Source organism: Panthera tigris, chromosome B3 (assembly GCF_018350195.1).
Source record: "Panthera tigris isolate Pti1 chromosome B3, P.tigris_Pti1_mat1.1, whole genome shotgun sequence".
NCBI lineage: Eukaryota > Metazoa > Chordata > Mammalia > Carnivora > Felidae > Panthera > Panthera tigris.
The window spans coordinates 136401595-136425384 of NC_056665.1; the positions used below are offsets into that span (position 1 = coordinate 136401595).

The following is a 23790-nucleotide window of genomic DNA, read 5'->3' on the forward strand; positions in this document are numbered from 1 at the left end:
GGGTGTTGGACAATGGTTGTATCGTGAATGGAATCTGGGGAGGTTGGAGGTCTCCAGGCTGAGAAAAATCAGAACGGCATCAGAACTTATCTGGGAGGCAGGAGGATCGTGATTATATTGAGCCACGTGGAATTGCACCTACGTGGCCATTTTGACCTAAAAGAGGTGCATCTCCTATGACAACGTAGTTGTTTAGATACACGTGCGCCCCAGCGAGTGGCTCAGGGGGGCATCACTAGATTTGTACGGGGTGGGGCAGACCGGCCACAGGACGAGCACGTTCCCGCGAGCCCAGGGCGCTGGCTCCCTCAGGCTGGGGGTCCTGCCAGACCACTGTGATGACTTTCCAGAGCCGTTCACAACTTGGCCACATGATTAGGTAGAAGAGGACACAGGTTAAGTGTCTTGAGGGGGGCGGGGGGGGGTGTTGCTGGCAGCCCGGGACTAGTCTGAGCAGGTGACACGGACCAAGACCCAGAGGCCCATGTGGGGAGCAGAGCAGGTAGAAATCCCACCTGCTTCTAGGAGTAATGTGTTCTCCAGGAGCAGAGAAGGAAGAACGAGGGCAGAAGGGCGTGTTCCCAGTCCGGCCCCACTGAAAAAGTTGCCAGGAGAGATCGGCCATAGATTTTTGCAGGAAAGAGCTCTGACTGGTAGGAGCCCAAGCCTGGCTCGGGTGGGAAGGCGGGATGAGGGAAAGGAACCAAGTATTCTCTCTCTGCAGCTGGAGATGCGGCAGCTCAGTGCCCCTGTGTGAGTGGAAGGTTCTGGAAGCAACAGGGAGGCAGCCTCGAGGTTGAGGGGCAGCAGGGGGAGGGGCCGTCGTGGGGGGCGCTGCGAGCACCAGCGGGGCAGGGGGAGCCCAGTGGGAGCCGGGGGCTGGGGGCTGGAATCTGAGCCCTTGCGATGTCCCCTCGGGGACCCCCAGATAAGACTGAAAGCCTAGAGCTTTTCCAGAGTGACCGGGGCAAACATTTCGCCCCGGCCCAGCACCCCTCCCAGACAGTGGGAAGGCCTGACAGAGAGTAAACAGTGGACACCAAAGGTTGCTGTGACCCACATTCCACACACTGCCGGGGGACGGAAGGGGAGACTCGGGTGAAGGATGAAGGAGGTCACACACAAGCTTGGGCCGGATCATTCTTTAATGTCTGTCGTCTGGGGAGGGGGCTGAATCCAGAAAGCCAGGTATTGTGTGGGTGGGGTTCACCACCTTTCCCACGAAGAGGATGTTATTGGTGTTTCTGTAGTAGAGGATGATCACAAAGGGCCTGTTGAACTGGATAGTTGGGGGCATCGACATGGGGATGGCTTCCATAAATGTGGCCCCAGCGGCTTCTGTCCCTTTCTCGTCGATGGTCAGCACGGCCTTATGCAGCGCCTACAGGGCGAGAGCACGGCGGCCTGTCCTGAGTGGGGATGGGCTGCCGTCCCCAACCCAGCCCTGGGAGCGAGGCCCAAGGAGGGGGGTGTTGCCCAGGGAGGGGCTTACGTGGGCCTTTCTCCACCTGGCCTGTCCTTCCCCATCCATGGCCTCCCTCCCTGATGTCAAGCGCCCTGGGGCCCAGGACTCTGACGGGGACCTTCGTTGCATCTGGTCCACACCAGGCGCTCAGTTCCCAGCCAGCCTTCGAGCTGCGGTTGTGGCTTTAGTCACCTTTAATTTTCTGAAAAAATGGTATCTTCAGGCAAAATCACTCATTCAGCTCGACTCAGCGATTGGCCAATGGCTCCCAGTGTCACAGACACAGGGGCAAAAGTCCTCTGACATCCCTGAGCCCCAGCCTGTCTTTGTAACTATGGGTCCATCGAGGCCCAAAGAAGGGAAGGCCCTGGCCAAAAATGACCCAGAGGGTCAGTGCCACAAGTGCGGAGGAGGTCCCTAAAGTGCCAGAAGCCCGTGAGGCCACCTCCTCCATTGTCACCTGCCCACATTCCAGTCTCAGTGGATCCAGGGCGCTCGTCAGGGACCTCAGTCTGCAGAGGTGTTTGTGTCCCTTTGTCCCCCACACGCACCAGTGGCCAATGGCCACCAGGGACACACTCACCTTGGACAGCTTCAGGGGACCTTGCTCAGTGATCCCTGAGAGGTCCGCCTCGTTGCTGAAGACCTTGGTGATGCCCATTTTTCTCAGGACGGTTTGCAGATCGTAGGTTCCAGAAATGGACAGTTTGGGCAAATGTAAACTGGCAGACCTGTGACGACGGTTCGGAAACAAAGGCGTTTCACAGCATTGAGCGTTTCATTTCTGGTTGTTTCTCCCTGTCAGTGGCCCTCGCCCTGCCCCCACGGGAGGGCTGGAGGTGTGCACGGGTTATTCCATTTCTAGCTCCTTCACCCTCCCCCCCCCCCCCCCCCCCCCCGGGGTCAGAGGATGTAGAATCACAGGGATGGCTTGTCCTGCAAAGTGTCAGATGCCCCCTCCTGCCTCCTCCGAGCGGCCCTCCAGGAAGTCCCCTGGGGAGCGCTTAGCGCACTGCCCTGCAGGGTCAGGTGTCCCCCACACCGGGACCTCCCCAGAGCCCGAATCCCAGGGGAACGTGGGGTGAGTGTGGAGGGACATCTGCTCGGCGAGTCACGCGTGAGCCCACGGGCCGAATGCCCCGCTCTGCTTTTCCGTGGGGCCGGCGTGTGGCCCCGAGCAGGGTCTGCCAGAGCGAGCTGACTGGCCCTGAGGCTCCGCTCGACCCGATCCGGTTTCTGCACCGCCTGATTCTTCTTTCAGCCTCTGGCGCAGGCAGCCCAGGAGTGGGGGGTGGGGGTGGGGTGAGGAGGTATTAAAACCTACTATTTTAATTGTACCCTTATGCTCTTTGTGTCTTTATATTCACTTAAGCACGGATATGCTTATTATGTATTCTTCTGGGTGTCAGTTTCATGTACGAATTGTACTTGACTTGATTATTTATATACGTTCCCATTGCTACATTTATACGTGCGTGTATCTTATCGTGTGGAGGATAAAATAGGTCACGAGGGCTTGGGCGTTTTATGCACTAATTTGGGGTGCACGCTCACGCGTTACCTCACTACGGGGACCCGATCAGTCCACACCGGTCTAGTGACAGAGGAGCCCAAACTTTGCTCCAAGATGCGCCCGAGCGTCCCTCCCCGGGGACTCTGCCTTCCCGGCCGACCCCAGGCAGGCTGTCCCCGTCCGGCCCCGGGCGTTGTATGCTCTGACTCCACATCCGCTGCCCCCCTCGCCAGAAGCCCACCTCTCCCTCCGTGGTCCTCCCAGGGCGTGTGCTGGCACCGGGAAGGGACGGTGTCCCCGGTGGGGAAGCGAGTCCCCAAGGACAGGACTCTGGCCTCCTCCCCGCGGGCACCGTCCTGTCACGGAGCCCGGCCGGTGCGGTTTGAACGATGCCAGCCTGGGTCTGGGACACCAGGTCCTGCCCCGCTGTGGGGCGCACGGGGCGTGGGGCCGCCCTCCCTCCCTGGGGCCCGGCCGGACGCGGCGGCTCCCGGGTTGTTCTCTGGTTTGGGAATCACCTGGAATGTCTCTTTTCCAGGGCCTTGGCCAGGATGTCCCTGTTCAGCATTTCCTCCAGATGCTGCATTTTGCCCTGGTCGGGCAGGACGAAGAAGGCGGTGGCGTTGCCCACGTAGTCCATGAGCAGCAACCAGCTGGAGAGCGTGTCGCAGTAGTGGACGTCGAACATGCCCAGGCGGCTCATCATGGGCACCCTGACCGTGGTGTCCTCGTCCACGTGGAAGTCCTCCTCTGCGGTATGCTCGGGCTCGAAGGGCTTCTCCCATTTGCCTGGAGGGAAGGGAAGGTGGGCTTCAGCCGGCGGTGGCGGAAGGGTTGGACAATAGGGTGGGATAAAAAAGCCCCGAGTCTCCTTGGTGAGACAACCTCTCTCCGAGCCTCAGTGTCACCACCTGTAAAATGGGGGCTGCCATGAACAGTCTACCGAAAGGACGTTGGAGAGAAGAATGTAAGCCCGGAGGAGGATCCAGAAGGTCTCTGATATCGAGGCTACAGTCTGGATATGTAAAGCGAGCATTTTCACTTGTATTTCTTGCTCACGTATTTGAGGGTGGCTTGGGGGATGCTAAATGAAAATTACTGACATCAGTCATACTCGGCACGTCCCTGTGGGAGTCTCCCCGCCCCTTGTTAACGGGCGGCTCTTATCATTCAGGAAATCGCTCCCGCCCCCACCCCAAGCCTTTCCCTGGACCACTGGGCAGAATGGCGATGCCTGGGTAGCTCCCCTCCACTGCACCGAGACAGCAGCACTGTCCGGGCCAGGCCCAGAGGGAGGGCGCCCCGGGAACCCCTGTGCCCAACTTCCCCATTGCACAGGGATGGAGACTGAGGCCGGAGAAGGGCCAGACCCACCAGAAGTCACACAGCAGAGCTGGGACCTAACATCTGCCCGCTCTGGCCCCGTGCTCTCCATCACACTCTCGCCTCCAGAGCGAGGAGCCCGCAGCGGGGCGGAGGCATCCCTGGCCTTGCTCTTACCTCCCTGCCCCAGGCCATTTCCACTGCCTTGGAGTGCCCTCTGGGGCCTGCAGGCACCCTCCACCGCCCCCCCCCGCTCCACGTTGCCATCCCTCAGGGAGGAGGCCAGGCTGAGGTTCAAGTTCAGCTGGGCACCTGCTGCGCGAGCAGGCAGCCCCATGTTCTTTGTAACTTGTTCAGTCCTCACAGAAACCCGCCAACAAGGGCATGATTATGTGTCCGTTACAGAGAAGAAACCAGAGCCTCAAAGAGGTTAGAGTCAAATAGCTTAGAGTCAAATAGCTAACAAGCGATAGAGGAAAGGTTTGCACCCTGGTGTTTCTGTCTCCAGAGCCGTCCCTCCCTCCACCGCACTGGAGTTGTCAGAAGTGTGTTCCCAGAACGCCCCTTCCCTTCATACGCTCTGCTAAGCCTGCCTGTTTCACCTCCCTCCCTGCTGGGGATTGACAACGTGCACTAGGACGTTAAAGGCTCTGAAAAGTCCTGCAGAGAAGAGGACGATTTGACTGTCCCACCCATCGTCCCCTGACCTTAGTTGAATAACATAGGCAGAGGTGCACTGATTTAGTCACCCTGCCCTGCCACGGCAAGTTTAAGAACTGTGTGTTTGAGACTATTTTTGGACGTTCTCGTGGGAGTCAGCTCAGGTGGCTGTTACAACCTTACCTTTAAAGAAAATGTAATTCACCAGAGCAAAAACTGTGTCTTTGTCAAGCTCTTGGACCAAATCCACAATTTTTCCTTGGGTTCCCTTCTCTACGTAATCGTTGATCCGTTTCTTGGCCTCTTGGTTGTCTCCGAAGTTGATGGAGAAGGCTTCTGAGTGGTACAGGTTCTTGACGTCCTCCAGAAACTTGTCCAGAAGCTTCACGCTCTCGTTGATGAACAGGCCGCTGCCGGTGGTCAGCTGCAGCTGGCTGTCTGGCCGGTTGAGGGTGTGGAGAAGCTGCTGGAAGCCCTCGTGGACTTCACCCTCTGCTCTCTCGGTGAGGTTGAAACCGAGGCCCTCCAGGATCTGGGTGCGAGTGTCACCCTTGCTCCCCAGAGACAGCATCGCAAAGGCCGCGGCGATGCTCACGGGGGAGAAGAAGATGTTGGTGCGGTTGGACTCATGGGCCACCTGGCGGTACATGCTGAAGGCGAAGTCAGCCAGGTTCGGGGTGATCTTGTGGCGGGCTGGCGCCTCGTGGTGCTCATGGTCGTGTTGGGATGCAACCGTCTCCTGGACAGCGTCTCCCTGGAGACCCTCAGCCAGGGAGCAGGGGACCAGGCAGCACAGACCCGCCAGCAGGAGGAGGCCCCACGTGATGGAGGATGACATCGTCCTGCGAGACAGAGAGGGGGCACCACGCCCACGTCAGGCCGCACGCTGAGTCCCCCCGCCACTGACTGACATCCCGGGAAGCATCCAGAGCTTACCGAACCCCTACCGTGTGCCGGCCCAGTGCCGAGGACTTCCCTTCGCCCTCATCGTGGAGGACGGAACAGCAGCAGAGGCTCTACAGGGCTCCCCACCTGCCAGACCCCCTTGTAAGCCCCTTGCCGTCCCCTCTCTGGCCCTCTTGTAATGGCCTGTGACCCAGGGCATATGACAATCGTCCATTTACAGATGAGGAGACCAAAGGCCCAGAGAGGTTTAAGTCACCTGCCCGAGGCCACAGGGCAGGAAAGTAGCAGGCCCGGAATCACAGACCCGGGCAGGCTGGGTCTTGGCAGTGGCACTAACACCCGCAGTGGCCTGTGTGCCACAGTCCCTGCTCCACAAAAGGGGAAACTAAGGCAACAATGAGCACGGGAGATTTGTGCACACTTACCCGGGAAATGGGCCGGATCAGGCTCAGGTACGACTGGATGGGAACGGGAACACTTTCATGAACTCTTTTTATTTACCGGACACGAGGCTGCTGCCCAGAGGGGGCGAGATCTCGCCCAGTGACACACAGCCAGGTCACAAGGGGCCGGGGGGCCGACCCCACTCAGCATGCAGGGTGAGCCTCAGCCCCTAGCACTTTTGCCGGAGCTGAAGGACAGCCAGCCCCACAGGGGTCTGGGGCCTCGGCCACGTGAAGGGGGTCCAGTCCCTGCAGCCAGCTTACCCGCACATCCTCGCCACACCTCCGTCCCAAAGCTGGGGTCGGCGGTGACGTGGACGGTCGACATACTGATTTCCCCAGTAGATTAGGGGTTTGTGCGCGTACGTGGGGCAGGGGGGTAGGCGTTGAAAAAGCATTTCTTTTTCCGACGGACCTGAGTTCTAAGGTGGGCTTTGTCACTACCAGCTGGGTGACCAGGACAAGCCACTCAGTCTCTCTGGTTTTCCTGTTGCCTCCTATAGAGAGTGAGCTTGTTGGGAGAATCCGGTCAAGTAAGTCAGACACCAGACTGAACCCTGACGGGTTCTGGCGGCTGGCAGGGGCTGCCAACCAGAGGCCTTCGGAGGGCAGGCCGGGGACGGACATGGGTCCCCTGGTTCTGGGGACACGAGAGGAAGCAGCAAGGCTCATGGCTGAACCAGCTAGAGCAGGCTCTGCCTGGCGCTGGTCACAGTCCACATCACTCACAGCGACCCAGAGCCCGCCCTGCCCCTCTGAGCTCCCCCTGCCCCAGATGTGGCCCCGCCACGGGCCGCCAGCCTGCACCCCCTCAGCACAACCTTCTGTCTTCACGGGTGGGGAAACTGAGGCCCGAGCAGAGGAGGACGTGCCCACGGCCACATCAGGTAGCTGTTTCTCATGTAACGAAAACCATCAAGCACAAAGAGGCAGAGGAATCCTTAAAGTTGGAATTTGAAACCCGGAGGGGAAAAAGCTGGGAATAAGAAACGTTGGGTCTCGTGTAGCCTCCCCGACGTTTACGGGTGTCTTTGGGACAAAACAGCAAGACCCAGCACAACACTGGCTTCTCTCCACCACCCCTTTCCTGGCCTTCGTGGCTCTAAATAATGCAAATATGACCGACCACATGCAGCTGTAGAAATCCAGGTGGGGGGGACATCTGAATGAGTTTCCCCTGCACTGACGTTGGATTCTCGGTTAGCAGTGGTCTGGGTTTGCTGATGCGAAATGGAGTGAGGGGTGGGGCGAGGGGAGGTGGGGGGTGGGAGAGGCTCCCTCGGAGGAGGGAGCTGCTGGCTGGGGGGCTTGGCTGGGGAGGGGCCGCCGCCGTCGTGGGCACAGCCGTCTCAGTGCGTGTAACATCGCCTACTCTGGTAAAAAGTCTGAGGCTCAGAGAGGGTCAGGGCCTTGCCAAGGCCACACAGCGAATCAGTGGCAGAGCTGGAACGAGCTTTGGTTTCCCTACCACTTGAACGGCAGATTGAGACAGCCGTGTCCTCGGGTCTCAGACTCTGCGGGCGTCAGAACCGGGCCCTGGGGGACGCTGACGTGGGGCTTGAGCCTCCTCTTGGCTTCCCTTTGCCTCTCAGTTGCTCCTTCCAACTCAGGGCCCCCAGCCTTCCGCTTTCTCCACGCCCTTCTGTCAAAGGCGGCACCCGGCGCCCCCAGAGCCTGATGCTGGGGAAGATGGTGTCCTGGACAGGGAGGCACTCGGACGTGTAGAGACCGAGCTTTAAACCTCAAGAATGAGGACGTCATGGCGACATTTCCGGCATCCAGGGCAGGTGGGAGCAGTCTGCCAGGGAGGGGGCCCGTGAAGTGAGCCATCTCTTTGCCTAGTCAAATACCATTTCCACCCACAAGCATAAAATGAATGATCCCGGGTGACCCAGTGGGGTCCAGGCAAGCCACTGGGGCATCAACCACCTGCTAAAACCTGGCCCTGAATAAGCCCAGGTGTGATTCAGCTCAACCACCTGTGGGCGATAGCCTTGGGCAGGTGACTTCACTCCGTTGACCCCTGGCTTCCTGTCTGTAAAGCCGAGGGAAGATGCCTGTACGTGGCAGATGTGAGGTGCAGACAAGGTGACGGGTGGGCGGGCACCTGCCAGGTGTGGACGCCCTCGTACCTACGCACAGGTAGGGTTCAAGTGGAAAAACTGGCAGGTCTCTTCCTGGCCGGTTGCCATATTGCCCAGGACCAGAGAAGAGGGTCCGTGCTCAGCGATGAACGGCCTCTGAGTTTCGGAGAATTTTAAATTCAATTCTGTGCCCAAACCTGTGCCTCAGCGTCACCGTCACTGTCATCGGGTCCAGTAAATACCAGGTGTTTCACTGTCTCTGTGTCATCTAATGTCCCTGACAAAGCTTACCCTACGAAGTGGGAATTACTATCAGCCCTGTTTTAGAAATGGAGAAACGGGTCACAGAGGTTAAGTAACTTACTGAAAGCCATAGACCTGGTTGCTTATGAATCTGGGATTTCATCTTAACTAAGCATTTTGATTCCGGAACTTGGCCGTCAGTCCTTCTCTGTGTACAAAGCTGAAGCCAGACACCTTGAAACAGGAAATGGGTGGAGTGGTCTGGCTCAGGGAAGGGGGGAAGCATCGCTTGTGGCTAAGCTCAGAGGCTATGAGGCCAGAAGGCTTGTGTTCAGTTCGATATCAGCTGTGTGACCTTGGGCAAGTTACTTAACCTCTCTGAATCTCCGTTTCCGGGAGATGACCACATGCATTTCCTCATGGAGCGACGGTGCAAATTAAATATGTGCAAAGTGCCAAGAAACGCTTCACACACTGTCAGCTGTCAGGGGGCCTCAGCCGTTACTGATATTGTTATGGACCTTTTGGAGCACCACGTGGGAGTCTGGTGGCCTTGGCCATTTTTGTAGCCTCTGTCTCCAAAAACCGATGACAGAGACATTTTATCCTTCCCGTGCTCTGGAGATCAAAGCTGGAGGGGTGGGGTGAGGGGAAAGAGGGCAAAAGCTGTCTACGGTTTGTCCAAGGGGACAGAGAGGTTGAGCAGTGGTCCAGGGTCCCCCAGCATCAAAGAGGCCTCGAGGCCAGCCCAGGCTTCCCATTCCCCAGCTGGCACCCAAGACCCGAGACAATTATGTTGGCAGGGGGAGAAGGTTTGGGAACGTGAGCTCTGGAGTTAGGCAGCCTCAGTTTGAATCCCGGAGAGTGTGTGATTTGGGGCAAGTTCTAAACTTCTCTGTTCCTGACTTCCTTATCTGTAAAATGGGAATAACCTCAGTAACCACCGCAAAGGGTCAGGAGCACAGCTCCGAGCCCCGAGGACGGTGCCCTCCCAGGGTTTTGGATCTTGCACCACGAACGAGGGCGCCCAGAAGCCCACGGACAGGGAAGCCCAGCGTGGTTCTGATCTGGGCATATCCGCGGAGGATGGAGTGCACGGCTGGAACTCTGGGCTCCGGTCCCACCTGCCTCCCCAAGGTCCCTATATGAGTCCGGGCTCCCCACTGTCCCTCTCTGGGCCTTATCTTTCTCATCCTTAGAAGCGGGGAGAAGATACGCCCCCAGGCATAGGGAAGGCGGTGAGCCCTGCAGGAGGCAGCCCATGGGAAGGACACAAGAGCTCTGCCAACCTCCCTCCCGGGGTCCCACGTCCACACCACTCACAGAGGGCCAGTGTTTTCTCCAGTAGGACCTCGGGAGGCCCTGGGCAGGCTTGGGAGCAGAAAAGGAGCTCCAGGGCTGCTCTTGGTGTGACGACAGGGGGTCCGGCCCCGGCCTGTGCCACCCTCTCCGCATTCCCGCGGCCTGCCTGGCAGTGCAGGGGCTCCGAGGCCTCTCCGGAGGCTCCCCCAGTGGAAGGCATACTTACGGTTTACTGTCCCAGGCCGGGGCTGGTGACCGAGGCTGAGGAGACAGAGCCTAGTTGTGGCTCGTATTTAAGCAGTGGACCCAGAGGGACGATGGGGGAGGCTGCTGGTGAATATTAACTAAGGTCACCCCAGTTATCAGAGGAGCAAATAGGGACTAAGTCCATAGGCCAGTTCTGAGCTGCCCACTCGCACGGCCCCTGTGTGCTCTGTCTGGATGGCACGCAGCCCTCTGTTCCCTACACGAAAGGGAGTCATTGTGCCCAGCTCATAAACCACAGCGTCCTGCATCCACGGGGGTGGGGGTGGGGGCGGGGGCGGGGGCATGACTCAGGCACTCTTTGGGACAGCATCACTTTGGTGGCTTACCCTCCCCCTGGGGAGTTCTCAGTGGCTGCCCCACTGGTGGCAAGGAGCCACCTTGAGATGCCTCCTGCTGGAGACGCGCTGCTGCCTTGGGCGCGGGCGGGGAAGTTAAAAGCACATTTGGCGGACAGGGAAACTGAGGTCCGGAGCGGAGAGGTTGCTCGTCCATAGTCAGCCAGCTAGCCCCAGATGCGAAAACCCTCTCGATTTTCCTGAGGGGTAAACGGGCCCTGACCAATGCTGACACAGCCGCTCTGGGCTGGCACGGGCGGCCACAGGCACAGGCCAGGGGGCAGATGGCAAATCGATAAAGAAGGGCTGTGCTGCCTCAGGCAAGCTGCTTCACCTCTCTGAACCAGGAGGGGCTTTTGTCTGCATCGTAGGGGTTTGGAAGTCCGGCTTCCGAGCGGGGGTGTCGGGGGACGTACGCGACCACTTCTATAAAGTGCCCGGTGCACAGAGGGCTCTTCTGTTTGGCCCGCACAGCCCTCTGCTCAGCCCTGCTCTCCAGGCTTCTCCGGGCAGGAGGAGGCTTAGTTCTTGGCCAGCCTCAGCCTGTTACTGTTTCCACTGGGTGTGGCTCCCGGCAGAGGAATGTGGTTCACAAGCTGCTTGGATTTTCCTGGGCATGTGGCCCTGTTCTGGGGCTATTACAGCCCCCTGGAGCGCCGCTGGGGGCGGAGACGGTGGGACAGGGCAGAGGCTTGGCAGGGCCTCACTTGACCGTGATCCCTTTAGAAACCTAAGGCAGACCTCACCCCCTCTCTGTGCACCCTGACGGTCCCTGGCGCAGGATAGGCGCTCTACGGGCATTTGTCGAAGGGGCAGATGAGTGGGTGAGTGCGTTTCTGTCCCTCCTCTCGTTCCCCTGGTCCCAAGTGTGGGACTCTGCCAGGCGGACGACCTGTAGTTTCCTCTGGGACACGGGTTCAGGCCCGGGAACCCAGCTCCCCCATTCATTGACTGTGAGATCTCAGAGCAGCTGTTTAACCTCCCCGTGCCTCAGTTTCCCCACCTGTGAAATGAAGATCGCAACAGTACCCGCCTCGATGGGCCGCTGTGAGGATTCAACGCCGTAGTTCAAGGTTAGCTCAGAGCCCAACGTCGGGTGTGCTCAGTAAGCCCTTGTGATGGGGGCCCTACCTCGTGCCAGTGGCTTTCCTTGGTGTCATTGTGGGGGAGGGAGGCATTCCAGGACTATCCCCCCCAGGCTCTCCCATCCAGTGCTCTCAGTGACCCTGTGAGGGGAGCACCTGCCAGCCCCCATACAGAGCAGAACAAGCTCAGAGAGGGGAAGAAGCCCCACTCCCATCCTGCCCCCCTACTTCCATGATATGGCTTCGGGCTCCTTCCCCTCAGCTGGCTGGCTGGGCACCTCCCCCCTGGGGCTCTACACCCCCCCCCCATGGCTCGGAGAGCTGGGCTGTGATTGAGGCGAGACTTGACCTCCATACCTCCCGAGCATCTCCTCCTCTCCCCGTGCCTCAGTTTCTCCATCTGTACAATGCCCTCCTTCCAACCCCAGCTGCCTGCCCCCCACCTCTGCAGAGAGTGGATGGACAACACCAAGTGCCCCCCCGTCCATGCTCTTGCCAAGCTTGGCTCCCCCGGCCCGGTGGCCTCGGGGCTGGTGGGAGGGACCGCCCCATGCCCCCTCTACCTGTGATCCTTGTGCTGTGCTGGCCTCCACACCTCCTGTGACAGTCTGGCCTCCTCTGCCTCCTCTGAGACTCTGTGTGCGCCCGGAGGAGTGCACGGTCTCTACCAGCCTCGGAGGAAGGAGACTCTGGGTGTCCGAGGCAGCAGGTCTGGGAGGGGCGGGGAACTGGGACAGGAAGCCGCCCAGCACAAAGCTGTGGGTAGCCGGGCGGGTGCCAGTCAGCCCTTCCTGGCCCAGGCAGTCCTGCTTGTCACCTGCTCTTCTGGCTGTGTCCATAAGCCTCTGTCAGAGGGAGGGTGGCCCTGGGCTCAGAGTGTTAAAGGAGACAACAGGTGTCAGTCCCCCTCCTAGCCCACGGCCTGGCCCCAGCATCTCGGTGGGTTTCCAGGGCCAGCCGTGGAGGGGAGGACTGAGCCACCTGACAAATGCCCAATGAGACCCCCACAGAAGCTGAGAAGGGTCTGCGTGTATGGCAGAGGTGTATGTCCCGGACTCTGGCTGGGTGCAGAAGGGATGCCAGACGTCCCCGCAGGGGCTGGGCCACGTGAGGGGCTCAGGGACCCTGTCCCGTTCGAATCAGGACTCCACGCTCAACTCTTCCTTACCTCCCCGCCCTCCTACTCCCCCATCCCCACCGTCCTAGGATTTTCTGCAGCCTCAGCGCGGGCAGGCAGGCTGGTGGCAGAGGGCTCCTGATCCAGGAAGAAGGGGTGGGATGATCTGGGGAAACTGAGCTGGGATAGAATCCTGGTTGGGAGGGGGCACCCAGTGACCTTTCTCGAGGACAGCGTTCCATGAACCAAAAACCATGGTGGGGCAGGTCTGGTCCGCTTGGTTACTGCTGGAATTGTTGATTGCAGCCTCTGAGCTGATGCGCTGGGAGTGAACGCATCCTCGGAAGAGCCCGTGGGCTGGTTTAAATACGAAGCTTCTGGGGTCCCCCTCCCCGTCCCCAGGCCCTGCCTAGAGGTGGGAGAAGCCTGAGCGCTGAGCTGTTGTGTCTGCAGTGGAAAAGGCATGAGGGGGAGGGTGACCAGGCGGGTCAGGAGAGTGGGGTGTACTTCAGGGGCATTTCGGGGCCATTGGGAGAGCTCCCTGGACTGTGCCGACGGCCCCTTGCAACACTGGAGCTCTCACGTGCTCTCTGGTCCCCCGGCACCGGCTCTCTTCCTCAGGGGGCAGCGTGGGGTGGTGGTTAGGGCACGGGCTCAGGAGCTAAACACCTGAGTTCAAGCCTGAACTACACCACCGGCTGTCCTTTGCGAAAGCTTCACCGCTTGCCTCGGTTCCCTCATCCGTAATACACGCGATAAGAGGTATCCCTCGTTGCTTTTTAAATTTTTTTAACGTTTATTTATTTTTGAGAGACAGAGAGAGACAGAGAACGAGCAAGGGAGGAAGAGAGGGAGAGGGAGACACAGAATCGGAAGCAGGCTCCAGGCTCTGAGCTGTCAGCACAGAGCCCGACGCGGGGCTCGAACCCTCGAGCCCTGAGATCGTGACCCGAGCCGAAGTCAGTTGCTTAACCGACTGAACCACCCAGGTGCCCCGAAGAGGTATCACTTGTCCCAGGATTGTGAGGAATCAATGCGAAATGGGGATAATGGGTCTTTTTCTCAGAGAGGCTCAAGGGAACTGATGCTCGTGGGGTGTTTTACACCAGGCCTGCTCTTGAATGTCACGGACACCCGTGTGTGTCTGCCTTCTCCCAGCCCGTTCACTTTAGTAGGGTTGGTCGGATGCTCCTGGCTTTCTCTCCCAGGACCCGAGTTCAGTTTGCGCCGTGAATTTGCGGCCGGTTGGCACCTTGCAAATCATCCAACTTGCAACCCCCTACTGGGCCCTCTTCCCTCCTGGACGGCACCTCTGGGCCTGCTTCCTGTGTGTGGTTCGGTTCTTGCTTTTTCTGGAAATGTCTGGCTTATCCAGAGCCTTCTCGGCTCGTCCTTACTCAGAGAAAAAGGAGGCCAACGCATGCGTTGTAAGTGCGTTCTATTAACAGAGTCGGTAGAAGGCATAGAGCACACATCTGTAGCTTTAACCCCTACGTGTTGAAGTTAAGAGAGCTAGCGTTTTTGGTATAACTAACCCTTCCTGCACTTTAACTTTACTCTCTTGAATTTATGGGCCATTATGGCCATCATGGCCTCTCAGCTTTTGGGAGGCTCAACTTATCCCGTTCAACTATGGCGCTATTTCCTTTAGGATGGTCAATTGCCACACGTTGGCCAACGGGCTCCTCTTTTCTCCTCTTAGCGATGCTAGCCCACCTTCGGAAAGCATGCACTTGTATTCCAGCAACGACGCGGTGATCCAGGCCCATTCTCTTCTCTTGTCCCTAGACACGGTGCCAGCAGCCCTCTCTGGGGGAGGAAGGGAGCAGGTGTGGCAAGGGTCTTCCTAGGGACCCTGGCGAGCCCCGGACGTGCAGGACCCGCTCCTGCACGGGGGCCAAGGGAGACCCTGAAGGACTTTGGGACTTGTTTTCCAGAAATTCGAGCCCTGCGTGGGTGGCTCAGATAAAGAGGGCAATTAGGGATCTTTGAACTTACCCAGCTCTGACCTTGGGTGGAAATGGTACGATTTACCTTGTTGTCTTCATTCCTGTTGACATTAAGAGTTTCTGTTTGCTTGGTTTTAAGGAGTCTTTCGCTGCTCTCGTTTTGGGAGACAGAGACCCAGACTGACTCCAGTGGGCTTGTCACCACGTGTGGTGTGGCTGATACTTCTCAAGCCCTTACTGTCTGCTGGGCTCTGTTTTCTTTACTTATCTATATTTTAAAGTTTATTCATTTTGAGCAAGAGTGGGGGGAGGGGCAGAGAGAGAAATAGAGGGGAGAGCAGAGCTCGATTCAGGGCTCAAGCTCACGAACCGTGAGATCACGACTTGAGCAGAAACCAAGGGTGGGATGCTTACCCGACTGAGCCACCCAAGTGCCCCTGCTGGGCTCTGTTTTAATCCTGGACGGTGGGTGGCATATATCCCCTTAGTACAGATGAGGAAACTGAGGCACAGAGCGTTACCCTGATGCTGACAGTGTGGCCAGTCTGCCTCCTTCTCCCTCCCCCATCCTTCCCTTTCTTCCTCTGTCCCTGATCATCGTATGGGGTCCTCATAAAAGAGGGACAGCAGGGTCACAGCCAGGGAGGGGGGTGTGGCAACAGAAGCAGGGGTCAAGGTGGTGTGGGGAAGGGGTTTGTAACACGAAAATCAGCGTCCATGTAGAACGCTTCATGGGAACACAGTCACACCGTTCATTTACCGTTCCCGGCTGCTGTCATGCTGCGGTGACAGAATAGAATGGTTGTGACAGAAACTGTGGGGCCTGCCGTGCCTAAAATTAGGCTTCTGTACTACCTGGTTTTTCCAGAACAAGTTTGCTGATCCGTGCCCGTGACCACAGACCACACTGCCTCCCCTGGTCCCTCTCAGCAGTGCCTCTTTGGGACAGGCCGCCTTGGGACAGGCTTTGGGACAGGCCGCTCTGTCCCGGGAGGGACACCCTGAGTCATCACGTCCGGGACCCGGATGAAGTCACCGAGGAGCCTTCCTGACCTCCCACCCCCACAACGTGGCCGTGCCCGGGGACGTCTCCCTCCTTGCTGCTTCCACAGCAAGCTTTGGAGTATTTATGGTGAGAGCTGACAATTAGTAAGCACCTCGTGCATGCCAGGAGCCATTCTAAAGCATTTCAGGGAGATGAATTCTCTCATCCTCACGACAGGAGGGAGCCGTTCCTTATAGCTGAGCGTGTGCTGCCCCAGAACTAGCTCACCCACCCATAGGCCTAGGACGTGGGTGCTTTTGTTACCCCCGTTTTATAGATGAGGAAACTGAGGCTCATAGAAAAGCCAGCTAGCCCTAGGTCACAGAGCTGGCGAGTGGCGAAGGGGGATAGATGGAACCAGGCCGTGTGCCTGCGGGGCAAGGGCACAGAACCCAGAGCTCAGCCCTGACGCCGGACTGCAGTCACCTGAGGGCAGGACCGCCTGTTTTCCGACTCTGGCTCTGTGCTGAGCACACAACAGGAGCTCGAAGTCTGCTTGGGGAACCGAGGTGGAGAGAAGGAAGAAGCAGAAACTGAGTATGTCTTTCATCAGATGGCCGAGGGGTCTTGCCAGGGTGAGAAGGTGAAAGCCTATAAAATGCTATAGATGTGCGTGGGGGGCATGCGGCTTCCTAGGTTGAAAACCACTTGCTCGTCTATTGAGCTGGAAATCATCCTGTGGGGAAGCCTCCCCTGGGCCCCTTGGCCCAGCCCCAGGAGAGGGGCCGTGGGCTCACAGCCAGGACCTGGAGCGAGGCTGTCCTGCCCCCCCGCCAAAAGCGGCGGCCCCCATCTGCCACCCCTGTCTGCCCCACGAGAAAAGGGGAAGGGCTCATGGGAAGACGGCAGCTCGGGGACTGAGCCACCGAGAGACGGGGATTGTATCACGTCTGCTCTGCCTCCCCCCCCCCCCCCCCCCCCCACCCCGTGACTCGGCCTGGCAGGTGCAGGGGCCTCTCTCCTCGGTCCCACTGCCCGGGAGCTGACCCTGCCACACCCCCATCCCCAGCTGCTCACAGTTTAATCCCAGTAAAAGCAGCTCATTCTTTCCCTGGCTGCCGGGTGCCCGGTACCGTGTGCACAAACCGTGCTCTGCAAAGATCGTTTCGTTATATCCACTTTGCAGGCGAGGCTCAGAGAGGATAAATAGGATGATTCCACGAAACCTCTCCTGAACCCTCCCTTCCCTCCCCCTCTCCACTGCTACCGCCTGACCTGCGTGGTCGCTGCCTCTCTGTCTTACATTGTATGTGTTTGCTTTTGCTGAGGTGTTATTTACATGCAGTAAAACCATAAACCCTCAGCGGACAGCTCAACCCGTGTTTCCATTTGTGCATATCTGGGTAACTGCCGCTCTGACGGAGATAAGAGAACAGATCCATCAGCCCGGGAAGCTCCCTCCATCAGCCTTCTGGTCTCCCACCGAATGTCACTTCTCCTCCGACTTCTGTTTCTACGGGTCCTTTTGGCTTCTAGGATGCGGAGAGACTGGGAGGACACACTGTGTCCTTTTTTCGCGTCTGGCTTCTTTCGTTCCACATCATGTTTTTGAAATTCATCATGTCTCTGGCTGAGTAGAGTTCCACTGTATGGGTGTACCACAATTAGGTTTTGTTGACAGATGTCTGGGTGTCTCCAGCTTTGACAATTATGAATAAAGCGTCAGTGAGCACTCAGATACCTGTTTTCATTTCTCTTGGGCGGACAAGCTAGTTATAGGGTAGTGCATGCTCGACTCTATAAGGAACGGCTCCCTCCTGTCTCCCTTCTCCCTCCCGATGTCCATGAGGGTTTCCAGGCCTGCAGTGGGGCCGGGGCTCAGATCCCAGATCTGCCTCCAGCGCTGAGAACCTGAGGCCAGTCACTTCGCCCACTGTGTGGACTGGGGATGATAATCTGGACCTCCCCCGGTTCCAGGGAAGGTTACGGGAGACATGGGCCATGGAAGCCCAGGCTCCGTAAATATTATTTCCCTTTCCTTTCCCGCTCCTGGCAATGCAATGCTTGTTTTAATGGCAGGCAAAGAGAAATGAAATAATTCAATGAGACGGGTGGGAACAAAAAACAAACCTGTAATGCCCGAGGTTGCGAAACCCCCCCACAAGAGACCACCAGAGTCGTAAGTCAAAGCCAAGCGGCAAGGGTCGTTTATTGCAGGTTCGAACCTGGACCTCCGCGCACTCGTTGCCAGTGACGCTAAGAGGCCCCGATCAGGGTTGGTACAGCGTTTTTATAGACAGAGACAATTAGCATCGGGGAGGTTTCAGGTTATGAGGGGCCTGATTGGTTGATTTTAAAGTAAAGACATTTGTTGTTCTCTGATTGGGCGTCCTTTGTCTGTCCTTTGGCGGCAAGGCTTTGTCCGTTACTTGTGGCGGGAGAGAAAGGGGGAAGGGAGAAGGGGAAGAATGTGTTAAGCAAGCAAGATTACAGAAGCGAGAAATTGCTGGTTAGTAAGTATTTCCGTAATCTTAGGGTATAGCAAATTAAGTCCAGAAAAATTTAACGGTGCTCACATCGAACAATAGGCAAGACATACAAAATTTTAAATTCATTCTCTACAAACCGGCTCCAGAAACGCAGTGAGAAGTCAATGATTGCCATCCCACTTACCCGGATTCTCAGGGCCCTGTATTCAACTTTCCACTTTGCAGAGCGTTGGGCAATTAAGATAAACAAAGCTAGGTCAACACTGCCTTCCGTGAAGAAGGTCTGTGCAGAGCAAACAATGAGGACATGTATTTTCAGCCTTGCTCTGCCCTCTTCCCTCCACCTGTGGCCTTCACTGGGCTAAAGGGGGAAGCAGGTGGGGAAGGGTCTGCTAAGCCACTTGGCTCAGGTGCTGGAAGGTGGGGAGATGGGATTAAGGGACCAGCGCCCTCCTGTCGTGGCTGGAGCCTAGGCTCATGCAGGGGGTTGAAAGCAAATGTTTTTGCACACGCACGCACACACACACATTACCACCACCCCAGGAGACGCTGGGGCTCCCCTTTCTAGTATGCAGACCCTTGGAAAAGAGGATGGCCCTGACAGAGTCTGGGACAGTGTGGACTTTGGTAGGAAAGGCCCATGGGATTTGGGGACAGTTGGAGCCAGCCTCCACTCACCGCAAACAAGTTCCTCAACCCCTCGAGGCTTCGCTGACCTTATCTGTAAATGGAGATTGGGACTCCAGGGTCTCAGGGTGGTTGTTAGGGTCAAATAAGTGAATAATTGGAAAAGATAGGCAAATAGTGAACACTCAGTAAAAAGAGATTCCTCCTGTCTTCGTCTTTCCCTCTTCTGTCTTGGTCTTTGGTTTGTTTTGATCACAAAGAAGTAAGAGAACAAAGTCATTCAGAGTGTACTGGATAGAGTAAGAGATTACATATGTAGAAACGAAAGTATATCCATAGAAGGTTCTGGAAGGAGGGAAACCAATGATTATTTGGGATCACACACTTCCCAGCTGGCGTGACTTTTGCTTCCTTCTGTGTATTCTTCTGTATTTATGTTTTCGCGAGAATGGTTTGCATTCATGAAACAGTTAAAAATGCCTTTTGACTTAACAGCCACACAGAAAGATGCTATCTTTATATACGTGACAGTTTCTGGCAGAGTCTTTTTTTTTTTTTTTCATGTGACTTCCCCAGAATTTCTCTTTTCCCTCTTTGGCTTTCCTCCCAATGCCCTTGCCTCCGGATGTCAGCCTGACAGAGTGGAAAAGCTTCCGTGGTGAAGTCAGACAGCACGGGGCTCAGATCTTAGTCAGTTGTTTACTAGCTGTGGGACCTTGTGAAGATGACTTAATGTCTCTGCGAGCCCAGCAATAAAATAGAGATCGTATCTACCTTACCGCGCTTTGGGGAGGTCTGGATGAGATGGCTGTGTAGGTCCGAGCACACAGAAGCTTCTCAAGGCAGAGGATGGCAGCTTTCCTCCTGTGCCATGTGTTAGGTCACAGTCCTCATGGATATGGCCCCTGGCGATCCCACAGCAAGCCTGTGCAATAGTCACTGCCTGCTATCATCTCGTCTGCAGATGAGCAACCGAAACTCTGAGAATTTAAGCGACTTGTCTAGGTTTGCCCTGGAAAACCAGCAGTGCTCCTTCTCCCCTGGATACGACAACGAGAACGTGATGTACCTTACCGCCATGTCCTATTTTGGCTTTGACTCTGGTGCCTGGACATGTTTTGAGGTCTGTGTTTGTCACATACGTGTCCTCGTTCAGTTTGTACTATGCGAGCACCCTCTAACTGGAGATTGGAGGCCCCCCGGGGATAGGCATCTCCATGGCTGGCTTTCAAGATTTTCCTGTTAGCCTCATTAACCAGGAAAGACCCTGGAAAATCCACTATTTTGGCATCTAAAGAACATTTTCCAGATGCAAAGCCATCACCCACCAAAACCCTCGTTCAGATCTTTTCTCAAAATTCTTAATTGTGTGTCGGCCATCTGGTCAACTAGGGCAGGTTGGAGCTGTTCTCTTGAATCGAGGGCAGCCATAACTCACAATGACATGGGTAATAAAGGCTTTAATTACCCTAATGGGCTGATGCATCCTGTTAGGAAAATTAAAAAAATAGTACTTCCAACTTATAAATAGTTATTTATAAGTTATACACATGTGCAACTGTCCTGATGCATTATTGGCCTCGATAAAACAAATAAAAATAGACATTTTAAAAAGGAGAGAAAAATATTAATAAATTTTACACTATTTTCTCCTGTATGCCAATAAACCCATTGGATCCATCCGGGCACCCCTGGATTAGGCAGGGAAAGTCGTGCAAGGCTGTAGATGTCCAAGGCATCACAGAGTATAGGAAATTCCCTGGAAATCCACATTGACGTTAATATGAAAGATACAAAAGGTGACTTTACTAAGCTCTATTTGCTCAGAAATGCAGGGACACAGCTTAAAGCCGGGGTGTAAAATTGGTCAAATCAATGGTAACAGATTTGAGAGCCTAAATTATTTTCCAGAAATGTGAGCTTGTCAGGGCCCACCTCAGCCTGACCACAAGCTTCCCTTGTTGTTGGAGGATCTAGCCATTTCTCAGAGTTTGGGCACAGAGCCCAGCCTATCAGGACAGCTCTGGTACTCACCTGTGTTGGCCCCTTTGCCTGGAACATTCTCCCCCCCCCCCCCCCCCCCCGCCCCGGGGAAATCTCATGGATGGTCTTGCATCCCAACCAGCTCCTGCCTCAAATGAGCCTTCACAGAGAATGCTTTTTTGGTCACGTCCTCTGAAATATCTGCCCTCCTACACTGTGACACAATGTCCTCGATCTGCTTTCTTCCTCATGACACTTATCACTACCCGACATGATGCTATATATCTATAGTTACATTGTATATTACTATTTGTTAATTGTACTATTCGTCCACTTGCTAATTTGTTTATATCTGTCTCTCCCACTAGACTATGTGGGCATGAACATTATTTTGCCCATTGCTGTATCCCCAGGTCCTGGAACAATAACTGGTATACAGTAGGAGCTCAAAAAATACTCTTTGCATGACTGTCTGAGTGGAATGAAGTCAGGCATAATTTGTTTTCAGTACCATGTTTCCCCCTTAAAACTGAGTTTTATAATTTGGGTGAAATCTGAGGTCTGAACTCTAAAGACAGTTGCAAACACTTAGAACATCTTTCTTGCCAGAGTGTAGCCCCCCTGAGAGCAAGAACCATGTCTGATTGTTCTTTTTTTTTAAATTTTATTTTTTATTTCTTAAAAGTTACATCCAAATTAGTTAGCATATAGTGAGATGATGATTTCAGGAGTAGATTCCTTAATTCCCCTTCCCCATCTAGCCCATCCCCCCTCCCACAACCCCTCCCATAACCCTTGGTTTGTTCTCCATTTTTATGAGTCTCTTCTGTTTTGTCCCCCTCCCTGTTTTTATATTATTTTTGTTTCCCTTCCCTTATGTTCATCTGTTTTGTCTCTTAAAGTCCTCATATGAGTGAAGTCATATGGTTTTTGTCTTTCTCTAATTTCACTTAGCATAATACCCCCCAGTTCCATCCACGTAGTTGCAAATGGCAAGATTTCCTTCTTTTTGATTGCCGAGTAATGCTCCATTATATATATATATATCACTTCTTCTTTATCCATTCATCCATCGATGGACATGTGGGCTCTTTCCATACTTTGGCTATTGTTGATAGTGCTGCTATAAACATGGGGGTGCGTGTGTCCCTTTGAAACAGCACCCCTGTATCCCGTGGATAAATGCCTAGTAGTGCCATTGCTGGGTCGTAGGGTAGTTCTATTTTTGAGAAACCTCCATACTATTTTCCAGAGTGGCTGCACCAGCTTGCATTCCCACCAACAATGCAAAAGAGATCCTCTTTCTCCGCATCCTCGCCAACATCTGTTGTTGCCCGAGTTGTTAATGTGAGCCATTCTGACAGGTGTGAGGTTGTATCTCATGGTGGTTTTGATTTGCATTTCCCTGATGATGAGTGATGTTGAGCATTTTTTCACGTGTCGGTTGGCCATCTGGATGTCTTCTTTGGAGAAGTGTCTATTCATGTCTTTTGCCCATTTCTTCACTGAATTATTTGTTTTTTGGGTGTTGAGTTTGAGAAGTTCTTTATAGATTTTGGATACTAACCCTTTATCTGAGATGTCATTTGCAAATATCTCCTCCCATTCTGTCGGTTGCCTTTTAGTTTTGCTGATTATTTCCTTTGCTGTGCAGAAGCCTTTTATTTTGATGAGGTCCCAGCCACGTCTGACTGTTCTATGCCGAGTCTCCAGCCAAAATCACTAGCTGTTGTGACCACCTCCAAATCCCAGGGGCGTATTACAAGAGGATTGGGGGGTCTTTCTCCATCTCATAGCTACAGCTTCTGGAACACATGGCTTCCAAGGGGGCAGGGAAAGAAAGAATTGAAGAGGACACACTGGTTCTTAACAGCATTGGCCTGGAAGCCACACACTTCACCTTGCTCCCTGTCCACTGGCCCCCATCCTGGACATGACCCTCACCTAACTGCAAGGGAGGCTGGGAGGTGAAGGGAAGCAGGTAGGTACTCGTGAGTGCTTACTGTCCCAGCCACACCCAGCTTCTGGCACAGTGCTTGGCACACACACATATATAACAGCCACTGAATAGATATTTGATGAGCGCATTTAAAATCTCTAAATTTCATACATTTCATGCCTAAACCCTTCTGAAATGATGACTTATTTTCTACCAAATAGTTTGGTAATTCCTTTTTTGAATTGTAGTTTATCCTTTTCTTTTTTAAAAATTTTTAATTAGTTAATTAATTTTTATTTTTGAGAGAGAGCGCGAGTGCGCAAGGGGCAGAGAGAGAGAGAATCCTACAAGATGCAGAAAGAGAGGGAGAGAGAGAGAGAGAGAGAGAGAGAGAGAGAGAGAGAGAGAGGAGCCCAGAGCGGGGCTTGAGCTCACAAACTGTGAGATCATGACCTGAGCTGAAGTAGGAGGCTCAACCTACTGAGCCGCCCAGGCGCCCCAGGTTATTCTTCCTCTGAGTATAGTTGACACATAATGTTACATTAGTTTCAGGTGTACAACCTGGTGATTGGACAAGTTTGTACATTATATGGTGTGTTCACCACGAGAGTGGCCACCACATTGCTACTAGGACGCCATTGACTACGTACTGCGCGCTGTGCCTTTCCTTCCCGTGACTTGTTCGTTCCAGAACCGGAAGCCTGTGCCGCCCACTCCCCTTCACCCATTTTGCCCATCCCTCCGTCGCCTTCCCTCCGGCAACCATCAGTTTGTTCTCTGTGTTTATAGGTCTGTTTCTGCTTTGTGTGTGTGTCTTCATCTTTCCAGATGGCACTTACAAGTGGAATCATAGGGAATTCATCTTTCTCAGTCTGACTTAGGTCGCTTAGCCTAATACCTTCTAGGTCCATCCATGTTTTCACCAATGGCAAGATCTCCTCCTTTTTGTGGCTGAATCACATTCCAGCGCATATATATAGCACATCTTTCTTACCCAACCGTCTAGTGATGGACACTTAGGTTGCTTCCGTGTCTCGGCTATTGTAAATAATGCTGCAATAAACATACAGGTTTG

At 54.9% G+C, this 23790-nt stretch overlaps 1 protein-coding gene across 2 annotated transcripts; it reads right to left on the reverse strand.

Moving 5' to 3' along the window:
- Positions 1-1127: 1127 nt before the first annotated feature.
- Positions 1128-12281, reverse strand: LOC102965075 (alpha-1-antitrypsin). Of its 2 annotated transcripts, none has more exons than XM_042987785.1 (5): positions 12190-12281; positions 5145-5803; positions 3497-3767; positions 2049-2196; positions 1128-1381 (listed from the first exon to the last, which is right to left on the reverse strand). In XM_042987785.1, exons 2-5 carry the CDS (start codon positions 5797-5799, stop codon positions 1145-1147), a joined length of 1311 nt encoding a protein of 436 aa, XP_042843719.1. In that variant the 5' UTR covers positions 5800-5803; positions 12190-12281; the 3' UTR covers positions 1128-1144. The 2 variants fall into 2 exon arrangements, with proteins under 2 accessions (XP_042843719.1, XP_007094991.1); XM_007094929.3 differs by lacking the exon at positions 12190-12281 and adding an exon at positions 10166-10253.
- Positions 12282-23790: the final 11509 nt, after the last annotated feature.